The following is a 24,808-nucleotide window of genomic DNA, read 5'->3' on the forward strand; positions in this document are numbered from 1 at the left end:
ATGACGCCATTCTATGCGCACCAATATTACGTTCTGCTTTTCTGAATTGCCTTGTGAAAAGCCTAACACTGAAAGATCATATTTTATCATTTAGCTAGTAATGTTGGCAATATAACAAGCTTTCAAATGATGACGACCTGACCCAGATTTAGATTTATAATGGACCGTTTTTGGATTGCGTTAAACAACAACAATAATTGTGTGATGGCGCGGATGCAGGGCTGTGTTCCAAACAAAACAACTACAAGTGTGCTTGCTCTAGTTCCTCGACGGCACAGACTCTTCTTTGAGTCATAAAAGTGCATTGAAGTTAATTCTGAAGTAAATTCAAGTCACACTTTGAAGACGCCAATTAGACCTTTCACTCAAACCATTGTCATTTTTTTGTCTTACGTTGCACCTACTCCAAATGTTCTAAAAATATGTTTATCATGTTACTGAATTCATCCAGAGTATTTTCAGATTTCGTTATCAACAGAATGTGGTGAAAGTACAGTAAATACATAATCCACATGAAATCAAAAGTGAAATGTTTGGATTTAGTCTGTGTCAGGTGTACTGTTGTGTACTTACCTTTGGTCTAATCATTTTCCCATAATCTCCAAACGGTTCCCATTGTAACCATGGTTCATTTCAATTTATCCCTATCCATATAGCTCAATTACCACGAGTGTAAAAGGTTAAGCTTTTATGCAAATTTTAAACCGTTATAGTTCAAATAGCATCAACAATCTTTTGACAATCAATCGAAGTTGAGTCCGTCTGTACATTTCAATGTTGGTCTAGTTCAAAAAGTATAAATGATATCAAAAAGTTGTATACAAGCACATTATTCCAGACTGGTCTGCACAATTTAGTTTGAATGGCATTTCAAGCTTAAACAGTTGAAGACTCGTAGCGACCAGAAATTTTCCCATTCAAATCTATGGCCCCAGAAATGCATAGGTATTTATGCAAATATGGTTGTAGTGTGAAAAGCATAAGTAGTGTATATAAAACCAAAATCACGCGACAGTACAAGTCCCAGTCTGCATGTTTTAAAGTTGTTATATAGTTGGTAGCTTTAACAGGTCAAGAGCAGTGGCGAATCCAAATACTTCCCATTCAAGCCTAAGGAGATTTTATGCACAATTAAAACGTTTATAGTTCAAAAAATATATAAAAAATCGGTATGCAAGGCAAGCACACTATTCAATTCAAATTTCAAATCAAATTTATTTATATAGCCCTTCGTACATCAGCTGATATCTCAAAGTGCTGTACAGAAACCAAGCCTAAAACCCCAAACAGCAAGCAATGCAGGTGTAGAAGCACATAAACACGTTTTATAGTTTGAGTGGTGTTTCTAGATTAAAGAGGTTCCAGTGGAATAATCATAAGAATGAACAGTTTCTAAAGTTGCTGTTGCTGAAAGAGAGCATGCACAGCTGACTCATAGGAGGGAGGTGAATAATGTAGTAGGTTGCTCTATTGGGGGGGTCGTTGCACCCCTCAGACTCAGAGGTGTTCTTCCAGCTCCCTAGGGTGTGTGTGAGTTATTATGTGTGTATGTCGCAGGACTGTGTGTGTTTGTTTGTTTGCGCATGTGCATGCTAGGTCCTAGTACAGGTGTATCAGTCATCCTGTGTGTTTTTCGCAGCACAGGTGCAGCAATGATTGACAGCTCCCCTCAGCACCCCTCGCCCTCAGCCAATGACGTATCCTCCATGTCGACTGACCCCAGTGACCCTAGTGAACCCACCATGACCTCTGACACGGACAGCAGCCTGGACAGCCACACCTCTCTGGGAGCACTGGCCTGCTGCAGATAACACACACACACACCCCTGTCACGGTATATAGTTTAAAACACTTAAAGGGGAAATCTGCGATGGCTACATATTTTCTTTTTTGCCTTTTCATTGAATGATATATACCAATTGATTCTTGAAGAATATAATATATAAATGCTTTTACTCCATTGTTTGTAAACAAACACTGTATAGCCTCAAAACATGATTACATTGTGTTTACTCCATTGTTTGTAAACAATGTAATTGTAAACAAACACTGTGTATAACCTCTAAACATGGTTAAAATTATACTTTTGATACTGTACCATGGATGGTCAGTCCTTGCATCCATAGCTTTGTCTATGAATTTCAGAGCAATTACATTTCTCTAGCCCCACCCTAAGCTGCTTACCAAAAACAGTGGTGGGGTGACTGCTTTATTGTCGTTTGAACTGCAGATTGCCCCTTTAAGGGTCCGTAGTAAAATAAAAATTATTATTTAAAATAATTATATAAAATTATTTATTTTTTAAATGTACAGCTTCTTTTATTTGCTATGTCCCCTATATCAGGCATTGCCGATTGTGTACATGCTGTAAATTACTATATTTATTTATTTTCTTGTCAGCTTCTGTCCCTCCAAGCTGTGTATGTCTATGCTGTAAATGATAGTGGTTCAAATCTCACAGTGGTTGGAACTTTTTCCCCTTTTCCCTATTAGAAAGTGTTTTCTTACAAACACATATTTATTTTCTATTATAAATTGGGTGGTTCGAGCCCTGAATGCTGATTGGCTGACAGCTTTGGTATATGAGACCGTATACCACGGGTATGACAAAACATTTATTTTGCATTAAATTAAAGGATTAAATCACCTGGCCCAAATACCTTTGTCACTTAGCCATATTTGTTGCTTTATTTCTTCAACCAGTGGCCCATCCATCTTGGCTCTAACCCTTCAATGTTTGCAGATCTTTAGGTTTTGGATAGGTATAAACACCTGTGCAGGTCTACAAACATCAAAGGGTTGGGGCCAAGGGGAAGGCGACGAAGGCTGCTTATGTTTTATTGGCGGGGCCAGGAGTCTTTCCTCAGGTCACAGGACCAGGAAAAACTCCCAGCCCCATTGATTTGATTTAAGTGCTCTTACAGTTCAGGGATTCTTGAAAGTTGGGACAATCCTTGACCGGCAGATAAACTTTATTTTTATTGTTTATTTTGTTGCATTATTTGGTCCTAAAAATTACATTTAGGGGAATTTTATAAGGGGAAAGATTTGCTTTTGGAATTTTCTAAATATTTTCAATATTACACATTTCCATGTTGGCTCTATGCCTGGAAATGTCCTTGTTCGGAGCCAAGGTGGACAATTTCAAACTCCAAAAAAGTGTTTAAAATTCTTAAAACGGCAATAATGAATATTAACTGAAAATGGATCTTAGGTAGTTTCTTGCATTAGACCTCTGACTTAAAATAATATTTCTCTCAAAACTGTGATTCCTAAAAAAATAGTCAGGAGATTTGATGAACTCTGTCAGATTTGTCTACAATCATAAATTAATCAAGAATGATCCGGGTCAGCTACACCTCATGGACCGTTTCTTAATGTCCTCATTACATATAGTGCAACAAAACCACTCATGGTCTGCAAAGTGATCTACTTTTGATAGATTTAAAGAAACAATATTGAACGTCAACTCCGTCAGAGTGCTGAAATATATGATAGAATGGTTATATTTTTATTGGGAATTTTCAAATAAATCATTTTCTATATTTTACAAATGTTTGTATTGAAGTTTTATTTTTAGAAGCAAAAATATGTCTGTTTTGTTGTCAACTCCGTCAGTGGCTTGTCATCTCCGTCACTGATGGCTAACCCCTTTTTAAGGTCAATATTTTGTCAATATTCTGAAAATATATACAGCTGAAGTCGGAAGTTTACATACACCTTGGCCAAATACATTTAAACTCAGTTTTTCACAATTCCTGACATTTACTCCTAGTAAAAATTCCCTTTCTTAGGTCAGTTAGGATCACCACTTTATTTTAAGAATGTCAGAATAATAATAGTATAGAGAATTATTTATTTCAGCTTTTATTTCTTTCATCACATTCCCAGTGGGTCAGAAGTTTTACATACACTCAATTAGTATTTGGTAGCATTGCTTTTAAATTGTTTAACATGATCAAACGTTTTGGGTAGCCTTCCACAAGCTTCCCATAATAAGTTGGGTGCATTTTGGCCCATTTCTCCTGACAAGCTTTAACTTCCTGAATGATGTCTTGAGATGTTGCTTCAATATATCCACACAATTTTCCTCCCTCATGATGTCATCTGTTTTGTGAAGTGCACCAGTCCCTCCTGCAGCAAAGGGACCCCCACAACATGATACTGCCACGTGCTTCACGGGGGATGGTGTTCTTCGACTTGCAAGCGTCCCACTTTTTCCTCCAAACATAACGATGGTCATTATGGCCAAACAGTTCTATTTTTGTTTCATCAGACCAGAGGACATTTCTCCAAAAAGTACGATCTTTGTCCCCATGTGCAGTTCCAAACCGTTGTCTGGCTTTTTCATGGCGGTTTTGGAGCAGTGGCTTCTTCTTTGCTGAGCGGCCTTTCAGGTTATGTCGAAATAGGACTCGTTTTACTGTGGATATAGATACTTTTGTGGATAGAGATACTTTTTTCCTCCAGCATCTTCACAGGGTCTTTTGCTGTTGCTCTGGGATTGATTTGCACTTTTCGCACCAAAGTACCTTCATCTCTAGGAGACAGAACACATCTCCTTCCTGAGCGGTATGACGGCTGCGTGGTCCCATGGTGTTTAAACTTGCTTACTATTGTTTGTACAGATGAACGTGGTACCTTCAGGCATTTGGAAATTGCTCCCAAGATGAATCAGACTTGTGGAGGTCTACAAATGTTTTGGCTGATTTCTTTTGATTTTCCCATGATGTCAAGCAAAGAGGCACTGAGTTTGAAGGTAGGCCTTGAAATACATCCATAGGTACACCTCCAATTGACTCAAATTATGTCAATTAGCCTATCAGAAGCTTCTAAAGCCATAACATAATTTTCTGGATTTTTCCAAGCTGTATAAAGGCACAGTCAACTTAGTGTATTTAAACTTCTGACCCACTGGGATTGTGATACAGGGAATTATAATTGAAATAATCTGTCTGTAAATAATTGTTGGAAAATAACTTGTGTCATGCACAAAGTAGATGTCCTAACCGACTTTGAAATTTGTGGAGTGGTTGTAAAACGAGTTTTAATGACTCCAACCTAAGTCTACGTAAACCTCCGACTTCAACTGTATATATCACTGTTCTGCAACATATGGTTAAACTATTGAGATATTTGTTGTGCTAGATCTAAGGGACAATGTTTACTTTTTAAATGTTGTTTTATATTCTGAATCTAGAAAAACATGCTAACAAAATTTTCCCTGGAGCATTATACAGTATAGTGCTATAAAATAAGTAAGAAATAAGTTTAAATGACATATTTCTATACTATACTGTTAGAATTAAACAATCAATACTTTTAAACACTTGTTGGACAATACATGTAAAAATGAAATGGTTTTTATGGTGTCTGACGGGGTTGACAATCCAGTTAGTTGCATTTTATGATTTTGCTTTTGTTGAATTATGAGGTTTTTCCTTTTCATGGTGTGATAGCTGATACTTTAAAGTTGTATTAGCCATATGTACAGGATACACATGGTATACACCATCCAATGAAAGGCTTAGGTTTTTTCTTTACAATGCAACAACAATTAGAAATAATAAAATATTAGAATACGAACATAAAGTAAATGTCTCAGTAGAGTACAATAAACATTTGAGCATAAATATAAAACAGGATGGCACAATTTATAGTCCAATATTTACATTTGTTTTGCGGGATCAAGTGTTTAAATTGTGAAGTATTTACTAATCATATTAAGTCTGGTAGCAGTGTGTGTGTGTGTGTGTGTGTGTGTGTGTGTGTGTGTGTGTGTGTGTGTGTGTGTGTGTGTGTGTGTGTGTGTGTGTGTGTGTGTGTGTGTGTGTGTGTGTGTGTGTGTGTGTGTGTGTGTGTGTGTGTGTGTGTGTGTGTGTGCAAGAATGAGTGCATGTGTGCTGAAATGCGGAGAGTCAGTGAAGGTGGTCAGTCCAGTTCAAGTGTTCAGTCAGCAGATGGCTTGTAGATAGAAACTGTCTCTGAGCCTTTTGGTATTAGACATCATGCTCCGATACCATCTGCCCGACGGTAAGGGAGTGAACAGCTCGTGGCTGGGGTGTGTGGGGTCCTTGAGGATGATGCTGCGGGCCTTCCTCAGGCACCGTTTTGAGTAGATGTCCTGGATGGGTGGCAGCACGGTCCCAGTAATGTACTGGGTCGCCCTCACCACCCGCTGGAGAGCCTTGCAGTCGTGGACGGCGCAATTCCCATACCAGGCCTTGATGCAACCAGTCAGGACGGTATTTGAAAATATATATTTCAAATGTTGTTAATATTAAGAAAAATATTTGTGAAAAGAAATTTGAGATTGTCCCATCTCATAAGAATCCCTGAGTTCTGTTTTCAACCCCTTTATATTTGTCTCTAGAGTAGAGGCACTCAGTGTTTAGTTAGCTTAGTTAGCATCAGCTCCTCTCTCTGTGATAACAGAGGACTTGGTTTTTATTAACTACCTCACCGATATGAGTTTCTGAATGACATAACAGTCCACAGCATATGGTCTAAAAAAAACAATGTGATTTTTTTTAATTATTTTTTTTATTTGAAAATGTACCATTGTCAATGTTAGAAGACTGCTAGAGTTGTATGTAATGTATATGTAATTCAAAAGTACTATGTCTATTCATTTATCTATTTTTTGTAATATGATTTGTAGGTGATGAGTGGTTGATATGTATGTTAGATGGATGCTCTCCAGGGGATTGAAAAAGGTTTGCTGCTCGACATTTTTTCCTTTTTCTAGATTAAAATGTATTTGATGGCTTCTCGCCGTTCAATCCCTATAGGCCCTGTTTATGTTTGGAACTGGACCCATTCCCTGGCTGTGGTCAGGCCTATCGCACACCAGAAACAAGGCTGCATCCAGGAGGGTACAACATTGTGGAACGTGCAAATAGATATGGAAGCATCTCAGTTCTTATTCATGCAATCAATGTAGTACGTTTCACACTCTTGAACGCAACCCAGGTTTCGTGGTGTTTTCCACAAAGGCCGGTTGTGTAAATGTTAGCCTTTTGATCTGGACAAGGCCTTACTACAGACCTACAGTAATGTACACACTGGAAACGGCCGGTCAATGTCAACCTTCAACTTCTGCAAATAAAGGGTTGAATTTGATTCTGTTTGAATTGTTTTTATTCTCAACGCATACTTCTCGTAAGGACATTCATTTATAATGACAAATGCTCAGAGGCTTTCACTAGAGTCTGGTCAGTTTGAGTCTGTACAAAAGTCTGGACCTGATAAACAAGGCCTTAAATCAGAAACAAGTCAGCAAAATGTTCTGTAGTGTGGTGAAACCGTGGCGTGATAAAAGTCGTCTATTTCAGAAGAGTATTCAAGTACAGGAATAGAGATACCATCATCTCTCAGACCAGAATATTTAGAAATACCTGAGAGGTTGTTTTTTTAACAGTGCGGTGTTAGCTCAGTAAGTATCACATTTAACCATTTAGAGGTTCATCTTTAAAGAGATCAATAACAGTCTAGTACACACAAAGGTGGTTTCCCAGACAAAGATTAAGTCAGGGATTCAAACCTATCAGCAGGAGATCCGTTTTATAATGCGCTTGACATTTAAAGGTAATTTCCGATTTAGCCAACACATGTAGCATTTACCATGAATGCGGTCTCCACAAACGCAGGAAAATTACCTTTAAGAGGTGCATAGCTAACAAAGCGCGATCTGACTGAATCCTGGCGTAAGCCTAGTCCTGAAATAAACTCAATGGGCCATCTCCATTGAAAGTGCTTAATATTCCAGGACTAGGCATTATCTGTTTCTGTGAAACTGGCCCACAGTTACCAAGAATGACAATGCATTAGGAGTAATAGACAGCAGTAGACTTCAGATAAGAATAAAAACCTTCTGTATCACAATAGTCTAGAGCAACCTCTGAATGAATACTCCAGGGTCCGGTTTCATGGACACATATTAAGCCTAGTCCTAATGCACAGGCGGAGAGACACTTAGGTTGTGTTCATTAGAGCACACAGTAGCAAAACATTTTGCAATGGAACACAAAATATAGCATTTCTTGATGAAAAAGCTCAGATAGTACTTTCCTGTTTAATTCAAGACCTGTGTTATTTTTCTTACATTTTTTTCTGAGTGTAGCAGAGTTAAACTCATTTGATGGCTAACCTCACCTGAGACCTGACCTGTGTTCGCTCCCATAGTGAATGCCTAGGCTTTAGCTCAGTGGGCTGACACTGTCAGCTCAGGTCTAGCTGGTTTGTGTGCCAGTGGTCAGGTCTCCCAGAACTTTTTCTCTTTCTGCAGAAGAACATTCCAAGTCTCTGCATCCTGCCTTGCACGTTTAGAGTTCCCCAGTTGGATCTCCAGCATGCGAAACCTCTTCTTCTCCTGGTTAAGATCCTCTTCTAAACGACCAGACTGGAGACGAAGACCTGAACATGACTCCTCCAATCTGAGAGCAGAGGGAGAGGGTTAGAGAGTACAGCAGACACACATGGATGTGTACACACACACATAAGTCCTCTGTAGTTCAGTTGGTAGAGCATCGCTAGGATAGTGGGTTTGATTCATGGGACCACCTAAATGTAAAATGTTTGCATGCATAACTGTAAGTCGCTTTGGATAAAAGTGTCTGCTAAATGACATATATTATATTATGTGCACACATGCACACATAACACAACATACTGTACCATTGCAACAAGAAGTTCGTTTTTACTTGCGTATTTGTGTCTCATATCTGAACTTCTGCGCCCTCAGCTCCTCCTTTAGATCTGTCACCAGGCTAAACAGACCCTCATTGACCCCTGACCTCAGACCTGTGATGTCATCTCCAGGGTCACCCTTGCTGCAGTCAGCACTGCTCACACACAGCTCCAGAGCAGAGCTACTGAACCCAGCCACCGAGGACCCCGTCACAGCCTTGCCAGACCCTAACCCAGAGTTCAGTGTAGTGCGATCAGTTCCTGTAGATTCAGCCAATGAGATTTCACAGGAGGTCCAGGGGGAGGGGCTTCCACCGGGCAAGCTCAGACTGCAGGAAGTGATGGTAACGTTGTCATAGGTCGAGAGCCTGTTGGAATGGGAGGAGTTTTTGACAGAGATGGAGGGCTTTATATTGGAAAAGGAGTAGTCTATACTAAAATTGGAAGAGTCTATATGTAAAGGAGATGAGTCTTTTAGCGAGCTTCTTTGGGAGTGTGAAGAGTATTTTATCGACAAAGAGGACCCAGTATAGGAGTCTGGCAGAGAGTCTTTATGTGTTTCTGACAGGGAAAGCGAGGACTCTTTGAGTCGTTTGTCGGTCAAAGCGGTCCGTCGGTGACTGTGGAAGGGTGACAAGCCGTTCATCCCCCAGTTGCCCCCGGTGACAGTCGACATGTCAACCGCTGACCCTCCTATCTTCCCCCTCACCCCTATTGACCCAGACCCGCCCTTCAAGGAGGACCTCCATGAAGACAGGCTTTTGGACTGTTTACTGGGACCGAAGGCTGCACGACTACCACCCGAAAGCTTTCTTTCGTTCTTTCCTTCACTCTTTCTCTTCATCTTTCCTTCTGTTCTGCCGTCACTCTTTCCCTCAGAATACCCCTCTTTTCTTCCCTGGGTGGTTGATACAGTGTGGTCAGTATCGAGAGAGGAGCCACTGGAGGTTGGGATGGGTTGAAGTGGTTCCTGACTTGGGGTGTTAGGGGTCTGTCCCAGGGAGGGATAGGGCTGGGTGGGGTTGGTGGGGCTCTGCTGTGAGAGCCACTCCACCATGCAGTGGTGAATTGAGGGGGCCTGGGGATAGGGAGTTGGAGGGTCAAATTGGTCCTCCCTGGGAGTCTCTGCCTTTCCCTGGTACAGACGAGAGTGTTCACTGATCAATATGGTTATCAGGTGCTGCACCTGGGAACTACCTGCAGGGTAGAAAAAAAGAAAATCGTTATTGATAGGATTTATACATAGCGCTTTTACAGATTCTGAAAATGCTTTCTCCAGCACCATGCTTCAGATTATCCAAAAAAAAGTGACAGGGTTGCCGATTAGCTGAGAAATAAATTACGTATACTGGCTTTAAACTCTGGTTAAACAATTCCTCCTTTTCATTGACATTGTAAAAGAAAAGATAGAACTTAAATTTTGCTTCCTCTTATCATTTTACAAATCCCCACATGAAATGTTATGGTTAGTTTGCTCTGGTTAGGGATTATTGTCTTATTTCACTGTAGAGCCTCTAGCCCTGCTCAATATACATTATCCAACCCTTTAGTTCCACCTCCCACACATGCGATGACATCACCTGGTTTAAATTATGTTTTTAGAGACAATATCTCTCTCATCACTCAATGCCTAGGTTTACCTCCATTGTATCCACATCCTACCATACCTTTGTCTGTACATTATGCCTTGAATCTATTCAATCGTGCCCAGAAACCTGTTCCTTTTACTCTTTGTTCCGGACGTACTAGACGACCAGTTCTTATAGCGTTTAGCCTTTAGCCGTACCCTTATCCTACTCCTCCTCTGTTCCTCTGGTGATGTAGAGGTTAATCCAGACCCTGCAGTGCCTGGCTCCACTCCTATTCCCCAGGTGCTCTCATTTGTTGACTTCTGTAACCGTAAAAGCCTTGGTTTCATGCATGTTAACATTAGAAGCCTCCTCCCTAAGTTTGTTTTATTCACTGCTTTAGCACACTCTGCCAACCCGGATGTCCTAGCCATGTCTGAATCCTGGCTTAGAAAGACTACCAAAAACCCTGAAATTTCCATCCCTAACTATAACATTTCCCGACAAGGTAGAAATGCCAAGGGGGGCGGTGTTGCAATCTACTGCAGAGTTAGCCTGCAGAGTTCTGTCTTAATAACCAGGTCTGTACCTAAACAATTCGAGCTTCTACTTTTAAAAATACACCTTTCCAGAAACAAGTCTCTCACCGTTGCCGCTTGGTATAGACCACCCTCTGCCCCCAGTTGTGCTCTGGACACCATATGTGAACCATCTATCTTTGCCCCCCATCTAGCTCGTGCTGCTAGGTGACCTAAACTGGGACATGCTTAACACCCCGGCCATCCTACAATCTAAGCTTGATGCCCTTAATTTCACATAAATTATCAACCAAGATCTCAGCGACCACTGCCTCATTGCCTGCATCAGAAATTTGCATCCTGTAGCTCAAACTCAAAAAGGTTCTGGGACACTGTAAAGTCCATGGAGAATAAGAGCACCTCCTCCCAGCTGCCCACTGCACTGAGGCTAGGAAACACTGTCACCACCAATGAATAATTGAGAATTTCAATAAGCATTTTTATACGGCTGGCCATGCTTTCCACCTGGCTACCCCTACCCCGGTCAACAGCCCTGCACTCCCCACAGCAACTCACCCAAGCCTCCCCCATTTCTCCTTCACCCAAATCCAGATTGCTGATGTTCTGAAAGAGCTGCAAAATCTGGACCTCTACAAATCAGCCAGGCTAGACAATCTGGACCCTCTCTTTCTAAAATGATCTGCTGAAATTGTTGCAACCCCTATTACTAGCCTGTTCAACCTCCTTTCGTATGTCTGATATTTCCAAAGATTGGAAAGCTGCCACGGTCATCCTCCTCTTCAAAGGGGGAGACACTCTAGACCCAAACTGCCACAGACCTATATCTACCCTACCCTGCCTTTCTAAGGTCTTCGAAAGCCAAATTAACAAACAGATTACCGACCATTTCGAATCCCACCGTACCTTCTCCGCTATGCAATCTGGTTTCAGAGCTGGTCACGGGTGCACCTCAGCCACGCTCAAGGTCCTAAACGATATCATAACCGCCATGAATAAGAGACAATACTGTGCAGCCGTATTCATTGACCTGGCCAAGGCTTTCGATTCACCACATTCATATCGGCAGACTCAATAGCCTTGGTTTCTCAAATGACGGCCTCGCCTGGTTCACCAACTACTTCTCAGATGGAGTTCAGTCTGTCAAATCGGAGGGTCTGTTGTCGGGACCTCTGGCAGTCTCTATGGGGGTGCCACAGGGTTCAATTCTCAGGAAGACTCTTTTCTCTGTATACATCAATGATGTCACTCTTGCTGCTGGTGATTCTCTGATCCACCTCTACGCAGATGACACCATTCTGTATACATCTCCAATCCAAAATGAAATTTAGAATTGGCTTCCTATTTCGCAACAAAGAATCCTTCACTCATGCTGCCAAACATACCCTCTTAAAACTGACCATCCTTCCGATCCTCAACTTCGGCGATGTCATTTACAAAATAGCCTCCAACACTCTACTCAAATTGGATGCAGTCTATCACAGTGCCATCTGTTTTGTCACCAAAGCCCCATATACTACCCACCACTGCGACCTGTACACTCTCGTTGGCTGGCCCTCACGTCATACTCGTCGCCAAAACCACTGGCTCCAGGTCATCAACAAGTCTTTGCTAGGTAAACCCCCGCCTTATCTCAGCTCACTGGTCACCATAGCAGCACCCACCCGTAGCACGCGCTCCAACAGGTATATCTCACTGGTCACCCCCAAAGCCAATTCCTCCTTTGGCCGCCTTTCCTTCCAGTTCTCTGCTGCCAATGACTGGAACGAACTGCAAAAATCACTGAAGCTGGAGACACATATCTCCCTCACTAGCTTTAAGCACCAGCTGTCAGATCAGCTCACAGATCACTGCACCTGTACATAGCCCATCTGTAAATAGCCCATCCAACTACCTCATCCCCATACTGTATTTTTTTTATTTTTTCTCCTTTGCATCCCAGTATCTCTTCTTCCACAGTCATCTTCTGCACATCTACCATTCCAGTGTTTAATTGCTATTTTGTAATTACTTCGCCACTGTCGTGTCTTTGGCTATGCTGGATTAAGTGATATGACATGCTGTTCTATAAAATCCTTTCTCTGTAATTAATATTACCTGATTGAGCTAATCAGGTAAATGTAATTAACTAGAAAGTCGGGGCCCCACAAAATAATATTTATAGAGCTGTTATCTTCCGAATGAACTCTTAAAGACCTAGTAATATTTTATATCAATAGCAGTCAATATTAATCGTCACCTTATTTCAGTCTCATCTGAAAGTTGTAAATTCTTTGTTATCTTCACGAACCCTGGCTAACAAGTTGAATCAGCAATACAAAATTGGGTTCAATGATTTATTTACTAAATACCTAACTAATCACACAGAATTACATATACACAGAATGAATCATACCTTGATTACAAATTAGGTCATAAAGGAAAATGTCCCTGGCGGACGGAAAAGATGACAGCTGGTTACACAAAGAAAAGGTGGTTGGGTTTGAGTGAAAGAGTGGGAAGACTGAAGAACAAAGGGAGAAGCGATGTCTCTATCAGGCCGTAGGCAGCTACTCTATCGTAAATACAGAATCTTATGCATTCTAAATTACCGGCCATTTGGAAAAGGAAAATTTAATAAATATTTACTCTGAGCTGCGCTTCGGTAGGTTGGTCGTAGATGGAAGGCCATGTTGCCCAACAGAGTCCTTTGAAGAATGTCTCTGGTGATAAATTGGATACGTTGTAGTAACGTCATTGTGTGGTAGACGGGATACTCTGTCTGTTCTTTCCTAGCCCACGTTTGCAGCTGCTGTTGCTAACTCAACAGCTAGGAGGTATCACTTCTGTAGTGAACAAGAGTTCAAACCAACGTCTTTTCACGTGGGCTGGCCACTGAGTCGGGCCTAATTCACCCATGAAAACCCAATTCTCACATTTTAGAAGCTAAAATTACATTTCATCCCATCCCAAATAATTTTATATTCAAACATTTAAATTGCACAACAATTCCATGTGAATCTGATAACTATAATGTGTAGACTTTCCACGGTACCGTTTATGTCATCCTATCATTGATGAGAATGTCTCAGATGACAACCGAACTGACATCATATTCATTAAGTACCAACGCATATGTTCAACTGGTTGGATTACCAAAATATGATTCATTTCCCCCCACCTTCTGATGTTCCCAGAATCTCTGTTTAACAAAGGCTATTCAAGAGTCCCTCTGTAGAGTCAAGAGAGAGGGACGGGAGAAAGGTATTTATGGGAGGTTCATAAACCTTACCCACAGGCCAACGTCATGACACCAACATGGCCTATTTACTGCCTTACCTCCCTTATCTTACCTCATTTGCACACAATGTATGTAGAGTTTTTTTCTACTGTATGTTTGTTTATTCCATGTGTAACTTTGTGTTATTGTATGTGTCGAACTGCTTTGCTTTATCTTGGCCAGGTCGCAGTTGTAAATGAGAACTTTTTCTCAACTAGCCTACCTGGTTAATAAAAAATAAAAATAGCGCGTGTGTCATTCGAGAGGAAAACGCGTTGGTATCTACCCTCCATCATGGTTTGTGCATCCTCCATCTTGGGTCGGAGGATGTTGGGTCCGAACACAGTGGCCAGGTTCTGAACACTCATCTTGTTCTGACTGGAGTGAGACTGGACCTCATCTAGGAATCTATAGTGCAAATACACAGAAACACACACACACACACACACACACACACACACACACACACACACACACACACACACACACACACACACACACACACACACACACACACACACACACACACACACACACACACACACATATATATATAAAGGCTGGTAAGCGTAAAACACATAGGAAAAAAAAAACATGAAGGACATTTTATTTCATCCAAGATTGTCTGAATATCACATTTCTTGTATGTTCAGTATGATACAGACTGAGACAGATTTAGTATGAGAGGTGGTGGTGAGTCATGCTGTTTGCACCGTCTGTGTGATCTGCCTTGTTCTGCTGCCTCAGCTGCCTTCTGATGTCATTAAACACCTATTTATAGTATTAGGTGATGTCATTCAAGATTTATATCTAGAATGATGATGTCATTGAAGATGTATTGATAGTAGTCATAGAGATGGAAGCCAGACATGTATTTACATCAGTATCTATAGAGATGATGTCATTATCTATTAATAATATTTACAGAGATGGAGGAGACTAGAGAGAGATACTGTAGGCGAGACTCTGCAATACTCAGTTCTCATAGATGACATAATTATAATCTGTTTACCTGCAGATGTATTTCAGGAGGTTGTAGTTGACCTGAGGAAGAGTCCTCACCTGCCTGCCCAGCTCAAAGATCCCCTTCAAAAGAACAAATGTCACTATCATTATTCATTAGGGTTTAAATGAGAGCATTACTACTTGAGGCGCGTGTGTCACTCACACACACACACACACACACACACACACACACACACACAAACACACACACACACACACACACACACACACACACACACACACACACACACACACACACACACACACACACACACACACACACACACACACACACACACACCTCCTCCTTGTCCTTGGTCAGTAGCTGAGCGGTGGAGAGGAACTCTGTGTATTTGTTGAAAGGCACCACAGGCTCCGGCAGCTCTCTGAGGTAAAGCTTCAGCAGGGATGCCACCGTGTGGACATCAGTGTTACTTTCAAATCAGGACAGGTCAGGGTGAGAGGTCAGTACAGTTCACGGTCATACATTGTGTTTTCCTCTTTACATGATAATATTTAAATATTCCGTATCTGTAGATAATCTGTCAAACATCATTATAACTCAGCCCATCTACCTGTCCGTGTTGTGTGTGGTGTTACATAATGTTGTGTTACCTGTCATTTGATGTGAAAGTAAAGTACTTCTCCTACCTGTCAAACAGTGGTTTCTCCCCGCAGTCAAAGGCATCCTGCAGCTCTCGTACATGATTGGTCTGTCCAGGCATTCTAAACAGCCCCTCCTCTGTGAGGCCGTGCTGGTGTATAAAACACACACACTGGTGCACCAGCAGAGGCACCACAGTCTTGTTTCTGCTGCCACACCCACTCTCACACAGAATTGTCTCTTCCAGATGCTGCCCGAAGATACCTAGAGCAATGGCAACCAGATTCCAAGCACACACACACACACACACACACACACACACACACACACACACACACACACACACACACACACACACACACACACACACACACACACACACACACACACACACACACACACACACACACACACACACACACACACACAATAAACTGGCTGTTACAGTATGTTACATGTTGGTGTGTGTGTGTGTATGTGTGTTTTGTGAGGGTATGTGTGCATGTACAGTGGCAAGACAAAGTATGTGAAAACTTTAGAAATACCTGGATTTCTGCATAAATTGGTCATACAATTTGATCTGATCTTCATCTAGGTCACAACAATAGACAAATACAGTCTGCTTAAACTAATAACACACAAACAATTAATCCTTTTCATGTCTTTATTGAACACACCGTGTAAACATTCACAGTGCAGGGTGGGAAAAGTATGTGAACCCTTGGATTTAATAACTGGTTGACCCTCCTTTGGCAGCAATAACCTCAAACAAACGTTTTCTGTAGTTGCGGATCAGACCTGCACAAAGGTCAGGAGGAATTTTGGACCATTCCTCTTTACAAAACTGTTTCAGTTCAGCAATCATCTTGGGATGTCTGGTGTGAACTGCTCTCTTGATGTCATACCACAGCATCTAAATCAGGTTGAGGTCAGGACTCTGACTGGGTCACTCCAGAAGGCGTTTTTTCTTCTGTTGAAGCCCTTCTGTTGTTGATTTACTTCTGTGTTTTGGCTTGTTGTCCTGTTGCATTACCCAACTTCTGTCAAGCTTCAATTGGCAGACAGATAGCCTAACATTCTCCTGCAAAATGTCTTGATAAACTTGGGAAATAATTTTCCCGTCGATGATAGCAAGCTGTCCAGGCCCTAAGGCAGCAAAGCAGCCCCAAACCATGATGCTCCCTCCACCATACTTTACAGTTGGGATGAGGTTTTGATGTGCCTTTTTCTTTCCAAACATAGTGTTGTGTGTTCCTTCCAAACAACTCAACTGTTGTCTGTCCCCAGAATATTTTGCCAATAGCACTGTGGAATATCCAGGTGCCCTTTTGCAAACTTCAGGCGTGCAGCAATGTTTTTTTTGGACAGCAGTGGCTTCTTCCATGGTGTCCTCCAATGAACATCATTCTTGTTTAGTGTTTTATGGGTCGTAGACTTGTCAACAGAGATGTTAGCATGTTCCAGAGATTTCTGTAAGTCTTTAGCTGACACACTAGGATTCTTCTAAACTCATTGAGCATTCTGCGCTGTGCTCTTGCAGCCATCTTTGCAGGATGGCCCCTCCTAGGTAGAGTAGCAACAGTGCTGAACTTTCTCAGTTTATAAACAATTTGTCTTACTGTGGACTGATGAACATCAAGGCTTTTAGAGACTCTTTCTAGCTTTATGTAAGTCAATAGTTCTTAGTCTTAGGTATTCTGAGATCTCTTTTGTTCGAGGCATGGTTCACATCAGGCAATGCTTCTTGTGAATAGCAAACTCACATTTTGTGAGTGTTTTGTATAACCAACATCTCCAATTTCGTCTCATTGATTGGACTCCAGATTAGCTGACTCCTGACTCCAATTAACTTTTGGAGAGGTCATTAGCCTAGGGGTTCACATACTTTTTCCAACCTACAATGTGAATGTTTAAATTTTGTATTCAATATAGTCAAGAAAATACAATAACGTGTGTTATTAGTTTAAGCACTAAGCTTAAGCACTTGTATTTTGTTGTGACTTATGAAGATCAGATCAAATTTGATGACTTATTTATGAGTGTGTGTGTATGTCTGTGTGTGTGTGTGTGTGTGTGTGTGTGTGTGTGTGTGTGTGTGTGTGTGTGTGTGTGTGTGTGTGTGTGTGTGTGTGTGTGTGTGTGTGTGTGTGTGTGTGTGTGTGTGTGTGTGTGTGTGTGTGTGTGTGTGTGTGTGTGTGTGTGTGTGTGTGTGTGTGTGTGTGTGAGAGAGAGAGAGAGTGCTACCTCCTCCTAGCGGGCCCCATATAGCTCTTCGTATGGCTCTGACCCACTCCTCCATGTCTCTCTGAGAGTTAGCCATGAACAGGAAAGACTCGCTCAGACCTGAACGATCCTTCTTTCCACTGCCTCCTGCAAACAAACACACACACACATCAGTGGAGGCTCCTCAGGAGGAAAGGGTGGACCATCCAACTCAAAAATAAAAATAGTGAAACATTAAAAAGTTATTCTTTTTTTGAGATAAAACTAAATATATTCACGTCACCAAATAACTTATTAAAACACACTGTTTTGCAATAAATGTCTACAGTAGCCTCAACAGCACCCTCTAGGGTAGCACTGTGGTGTAGCCGGAGGATAGCTATTTTATGTCCTCTGGGTACATTGATTTCAATACAAAACCTAAAAGGCTCATGGTTCTCACTCCCTTCCATAGATTACACAATTACTTTGACGACTTCTAGAGGACGTCCTCCATGTTGTACAACCAATCATAGAATTAGAGAATGAATCTACTACTGAAAGCATGAGCGACAGCTATCTGACACTGCAGTGCATCAAGTATGGTGAGTAGTTGACTCAAAGAGAGAGAAAGAATAGTTGAACAGTTTTGAACAAATCAATTTCTTAAAAAAGTAAGGAGAAGCACCAGAGACAGAGAGAGATAGATGTGTTTTGTATTTTTTCCCCCCTTTTAGTTTACCTTAGAGATAAATGCAGCTAATTTAGTCTACTCAACAACCTGACTCAAATGGACAAGAATGCTATTTATGTTAGCTAGCTGGTCCAAGTCAAGGTAAGCTGTCGGTTTTATTAATTTATTGCCACCGGGGCCCACCGGTGTAACTGCTTGTCACGACTCCTACCGAAGGTGGCTCCCCTTCCTGTTTGGGTGGCGCTCGGCGGTCGTCGTCACCGGCCTACTAGCTGCCACTGACTTTTTCCTCCCCCTCCTTATTTGTTTATTGGTTACACCTGTTTGTGGTTAGGGTGATTAGTGGGGCTTTATTACCCAGCAGCCCCGCCTGCTGGGTGTGCGGGATTGTTTTGTGTACTGTTTGTACATGCTTGTATGTCACGGTTCGTGTACGTTGTATTTTCGGAACTATTTTGTTCCCCTTGTGTGTTGGGGCATTTGGTTGGAGTGGCGTCGTGTTCACCTCTGTGGTGAATAAAAGTTACGCTACTCTGAACTCTCTGTCTTCTGCGTCTGACTCCTTCCTCCACTACACCCCGGGCATTACACTGCTAAACTGTTGCTGTCCACTGTACTAAGTCATTGTACTCGTGGATTGAATTGTGGGTTTACTAGTTCTACACTGAACAACAATATAAACGTGATGCAACAATTTCAAAGATTTTACTGAGATAGTTCATAAAATAAAATCTGTCAAATAAACAAGTGAGGCCCTAATCTATGGATTTCACATGACTGGGAATAAAGATATGCATCTGTCGGTCACAGATACCTTAATAAACCAGTCAGCATTTGCCTCATGGATCGTAACACATCTCCTTCACATAGAGTTGATCAGGCTGTTGATTGTGACCTGTAGAATGTTGTCCCACTCCTCTTCAATGGCTGTGCAACGTTTGTGGATATTGGCGGGACCTGGAACACGCTGTAGTACACGTCGATCCAGTGCATCCGAAACCTGCTCAATGGGTGACATGTCTGGTGAGTATGCAGGCCATGGAAAAACTGGGACATTTTCAGTTTCCCGGACACGTGCACTGATCCATGTGACATGGGGCTGTGCATTATCATGCTGAAAGATGAGATGATGGTGGTGGATGAATTGCACGACAATGGGCCTAAGGATTTCGTCACGGTATCTGTGTGCATTCAAATTGCCATCAATAAAACACAATTGTGTTCGTTGTCTGTAGCTTATGCCTGCCCATACCATAAACCCACAGCCCCAATTGGGCACTCTATTCACAACGTTGACATCAGCAAACCGCTTCCCCCCACAATGCCATGTCATCTGCCCGGTACATTTGAAACCGGCATTTATCCATGAAGAGCACACTAGTACACTTCTCCAGCATGCCAGTGGCCATCAAGTCAGTTACGACACCAAACTGCAGTCAGGTCAAGACCCTGGTAGGGATGACGAGCATGTAGATGAGCTTGTCTGAGATGGTTTCTGACAGTTTGTGCAGAAATTCTTCGGTTGTACAAACCCACAGTTTCATCAGCTGTCCAGGTGGCTGGTCTCAGCCAATCCCGCAGGTGAAGAAGCCGAATGTGGAGGTCCTGGGCGGGTGTGGTTAAACATGGTCTGCGGTAGTGAGGCCGGTTGGACGTACTGTCAAATCCTCTAACACAACGTTATCCTGTTGAGGCTAGGGGGTGCTGTTGTCACTATTTATGGTAATCGTGTAATTTTTGAAACGGCTTCCTACAAAATTCTTGATCGTACAATATGCATATTATTATTATTATTGGATAGAAAACAGTCTATAGTTTCTATAGGAGTTGAAATTTTGTCTCTAAGTGGAACAGAACTCATTCTACAGCAATTTCCCTGACATGGAGTCAGATTTCAGAAATTTTGGCCTCTGTTCTGGAGTCAGTTTTAAGGCCACTGTTATTCCTATGAGTATATGGACACTGCTTACGTCTTCCCCTGGATACCTTTACGTGATGACGATTTGAATGGTGTCGATTGCACAGTCACAGGCACTATAAATGAAAAAACCCTGTATGTAGGAGCTATTTTCTTGGTGCGTCATGCGCGCGGAGGATACCGACCCACTGTTTTTCCAAGCACTAGTGAAGCCAGTTATATTTCTCCGGTCATATTTCTACTCGTTATAGGAGTTAAAAACATCATAAGGTAGTTAATTTAAAGCGTTTTATAGCAATTTATATCCGTTTAGTGCGATTTTGGGACATTTATTTCTGAGACGCTGTGAATCTCTGGGCACGCTTCCAGTTCATGCCGAACGCAGTTGGCATTTCCACATGGCAAGAGGACAGCTTTCCACCAAAAGACGATTATACCCAAGAAAGGATGCTTCGCCCAAGATTCTGATGGAAGAACAGCTCAAAGTAGGAACAATTTATTATGATAAATCGTGTTTCTGTCGAAAAATGTTAGTGGCTTAGGACGCCATTTTTTTTGCCTTAGCTTCGCTTGGCGCAAACTGTATTGAAAAGTAAGGATAATTTTAAAAATGTAATTCCGCGAATGTATTAAGAATTAAATTGTCTATCAATCGCTGTCCACCCTATATTTTTTAGTCACGTTTATGAGTATTTATGTATACGACTAGATCACTGTCTAATATGGCGCACGAACATTTTCTCACCAGCTGGGCTACTTTTCTCATTGTCTAACCATGATTTTGGTGGCTAAATATGCACATTTTCGAACAAACTGTATATGTATGTTGTAATGTGATGTTACAGGAGTGTCATATGAAGAATTCTGAGAAGGTTAGTGAAAAAATTCATATATTTTGGCGATGTTTACGTTATCGCTCTCTTTGGCTAGAATCAATGCTGGGGTAATGTTTGCACATGTGCTATGCTAATATAACGATTTATTGTGTTTCGCTGTAAGACACTTAGAAAATATGAAATATTGTCTGTATTCACAGGATCTGTGTCTTTCGATTAGTGTATGCTGTGTATTTTTACGAAATGTTTGATGATTAGTAGTTAGGTAAACACGTTGCTCATTGTAATTATTCTAGTCCATTTGTGACGGTGGGTGCAATTGTAACCTATGCCATCTACCTGAAATATGCACATTTTTCTAACAAAACCTATCCTATACCATAAATATGTTATCAGACTGTCATCTGATGAGTTTTTTTCTTGGTTAGGGGCTATCAATATCTTAGTTTAGCCGAATTGGTGATAGCTACTGTTGTTGGTGGACAAAGTAAAGATGGTGGATTATGCTAATGTGTTTTTAGCTAATAGATTTACATCTTTACATATTGTGTCTTCCCTGTAAAACATTAAAAAAATCGGACATGTTGGCTGGATTCACAAGATCTGTGTCTTTCATTAGCTGTATTGGACTTCAATGTGTGAAAGTTAAATATTTAAAAAAATATATTTTTTTTGAATTTCGCGGCTCTGCCTTTTCAGTGGGGGTGGGGGGGGTGTGCCGCTTGCGGGACGTGTGTCCTAGACAGGTTATGGTAGAGAAATTAACATTAATTTCTCTGGCAACAGCTCTGGGAGACATTCCTTACAGTCAGCATGCCTATTGCACACACCCTCAAAATTTGAGACCATTTGACAAAACTGCATCTGTGTAATGATCATGCTGTTTAATCAGCTTCTTGATGTGCCACACCTGTCAGATGGATGGATTATCTTGGCAAAGGAGAAATGCTCATTAACAGGGATGTAAACACATTTGTGCACAAAATTTGAGAGAAATAAGCTTTTTGTGCATATGGAAAGGGGATATTAGGGATATTTAATTAAAGCTCATGAAATATGGGACCAACACTTTATATGTTGCGTTTATATTTTTGATCAGTGTAGTTTGTTGACTATAACGTTAATATGTTGACAATGATCTGGGCTGTGTTGCGGTTAGCGGTTATGGTATGAAGGTTTGGCTTGGAGAAGCTTTTGCTACTGGTCACAGAGAGCAATTGTGTTGTGCACTGAAGTCCACAAAATGTGAGAAGGAATTATACAATGAGCAAAGTGATGAATCTGTATGTGGCTGTTATGAATGTGAACTGTGAGTGATCAGGGGTGTATTCATTCCACCAATTCTGTTGCAAAATGTTTGTTAAACTGATGAAATGAAATGGCGAGGGACCTACCTGAATTTGTCCAATAGAAACTCTTGTTTTAGTTGAAAAATGGAACGTTTTGCAACTGCTTGGACTAATGATTACACCCCAGATCAGATTGATGCAAGCAAGAGTGTGCAAGGCGGTATTTAATGTGTCGCTGTCTGTCACCTTGATTATTCCAATTTGTCTCTCGACCTGTGCACCTACGTTATAAACTTTAATTTGTAGCTAGGTTATAGCAACCTCATGATGGGTATAAGGCAAATTTCAATATCATGTAGTAGGTTAAACCTATCAATGTTGGGTGAATGGAATCTGAATGACAGTCATCCAATATGCTGTAATCATTCAGATTCTCTCTCTCTCTCGCTCTCTCTCTCTCGCTCTCTCTCTCTCTCTCTCTCTCTCTCTCTCTCTCTCTCTCTCTCTCTCTCTCTCCAGCATGACGCAGTCACAAGCTTAGTCGTCTAGCAACCAGTGGGTGTTGACGTTATTGACATTCATGTGATTTATATAGGCTGCCAGTGGCTGTTCATGAATGCCGGTCAACAGGGTTAGCACTTTCCCTTCTCTGAACAGAGGGACAGACAGACACACACTTTCTCTTTCAGATTTATCACCTGAGTCAGAGGAACAGACAGACAAACAGACGGATGGAAGGAGGGAGGGAGGGAAGAAGGGAGTGTCAGCTAGAGTACATACATACACCAAAGCCAAATGTCTGTGTAAATACAGTAGCAGAGAAGGTTGAAAGAGCCCAAATTAAAGTGATTGATTTGGATTTTCTGTCATGTATTAATTGTGATGATACTGCATTCTTGAATGTTCTGTCAGTGTGTGTGTGTGTGTGTGTGTGTGTGTGTGTGTGTGTGTGTGTGTGTGTGTGTGTGTGTGTGTGTGTGTGTGTGTGTGTGTGTGTGTGTGTGTGTGTGTGTGTGTGTGTGTGTGTGTGTGTGTGTGTGTGTGTGTGTGTGTGTGTGTGTGTGTGTGTGTGTCTGAACACATACGAGCAGTTTAGAGTTCCGTTGCTTCTCTTCTGGTTGCCCCGCTGCTTCACACAGTGATTTACAACTGAGATAGCCACACATTGCATGATCGTCGCTGAACATATACATAACCCTCAATAACCTGTTCACCACCAAGGTGTTTACACCTAAACACTGCACAGACACAGCACACAGAGGCAGGCAGGCAGGCAGAAAGACAAACAGACACGCACGCACAAGGTGCCCTTACCCACAGTGTAGACCATCTGGGGTTTGTGGAGCTTGCAACAGTCTTGCCCCATACTAGCTCTGGAGAAGCAGGGCCAGACAGGCAGGCGACAGTGTAACAACGGGGCAAACGAGCAAGGAAAGAGGGCGAGGGTAGCCAACAAGAGAGTGCACACCCAGCCGGGTGACAGTCACAGAGCAGCGAGAGCAGAGCAAGTGGAGAGGTTGTACGGGGAGAGAAGACGAGGGGAGAGGGGCTACAGCTGTGCCATGTCAGTTATCAGCTGGCTGGCTTTGCAGGGGGTAGAGTCCACAGTCCACACGCAGCCAGGGTGTGTGTGCCAAGCAGGGCTGGTCCTGTGTGCCAGCAGGGCATGACAGGACAGAGAGAGTTAGCAGCCCAGTGTAGCACAGTACACAAGCCCACAAAGTCCTTATGTGTCCTCTTACAAGTCATGTTTCAAATCTCCTTACAAGTACACTTACAAGTCATACAAAAAGTATTCTTAATTTATTCAATTCATGCATTCATTGATTCATTCAGAAAAAGGGAGTTGTTGTTTTTTTCCCTTATTTTCTTCCAAATGTCCCCTCCTCCCCCTTTCTATCTCCTACCTCTCTCTTTCTCTCTATTACACTGTTGTTCCTTTCTCACAGACAAAATAGCTTGCACAAAATAATCTTTATCAAACCACAACCACAGAGAGAGAGAGAGAGAGTGTGTGTGTGTGTGTGTGTGTGTGTGTGTGTGTGTGTGTGTGTGTGTGTGTGTGTGTGTGTGTGTGTGTGTGTGTGTGTGTGTGTGTGTGTGTGTGTGTGTGTGTGTGTGTGTGTGTGTGTGTGTGTGTGTGTGTGTGTGTGTGTGTGTGTGTGTGTGTGTGTGTGTGTGTGTGTGTGTGTGTGTGTGTGTGTGTGTG

General features: G+C 41.8%; 1 protein-coding gene and 1 pseudogene across 4 annotated transcripts in view; one reads left to right on the plus strand and one right to left on the minus strand.

Annotated features, from left to right (window-relative positions):
* LOC129853839 (mitogen-activated protein kinase 8-like) overlaps window positions 1-7,122 on the plus strand; it is a 31,749-nt gene extending 24,627 nt beyond the window's left edge. For 3 of the 4 annotated variants that reach the window (XM_055920302.1, XM_055920285.1, XM_055920276.1), the window contains exon 12: window positions 1,645-7,122. In XM_055920302.1, coding sequence (XP_055776277.1) covers window positions 1,645-1,811 — 167 coding nt within the window. In that variant the 3' untranslated portion in view covers window positions 1,812-7,122. Of the gene's footprint in view, window positions 1-1,639 lie in introns of all 4 variants that reach the window. The other variant, XM_055920293.1, reaches the window with a different exon arrangement.
* Window positions 7,123-7,162: 40 nt separating this feature from the next.
* On the minus strand, window positions 7,163-24,153 carry LOC129853833 (rho GTPase-activating protein 22-like; annotated as a pseudogene).
* Window positions 24,154-24,808: the final 655 nt, after the last annotated feature.

The sequence above is a fragment of the Salvelinus fontinalis genome, chromosome 1, assembly GCF_029448725.1.
Source record: "Salvelinus fontinalis isolate EN_2023a chromosome 1, ASM2944872v1, whole genome shotgun sequence".
In the NCBI taxonomy this organism is placed as follows: domain Eukaryota; kingdom Metazoa; phylum Chordata; class Actinopteri; order Salmoniformes; family Salmonidae; genus Salvelinus; species Salvelinus fontinalis.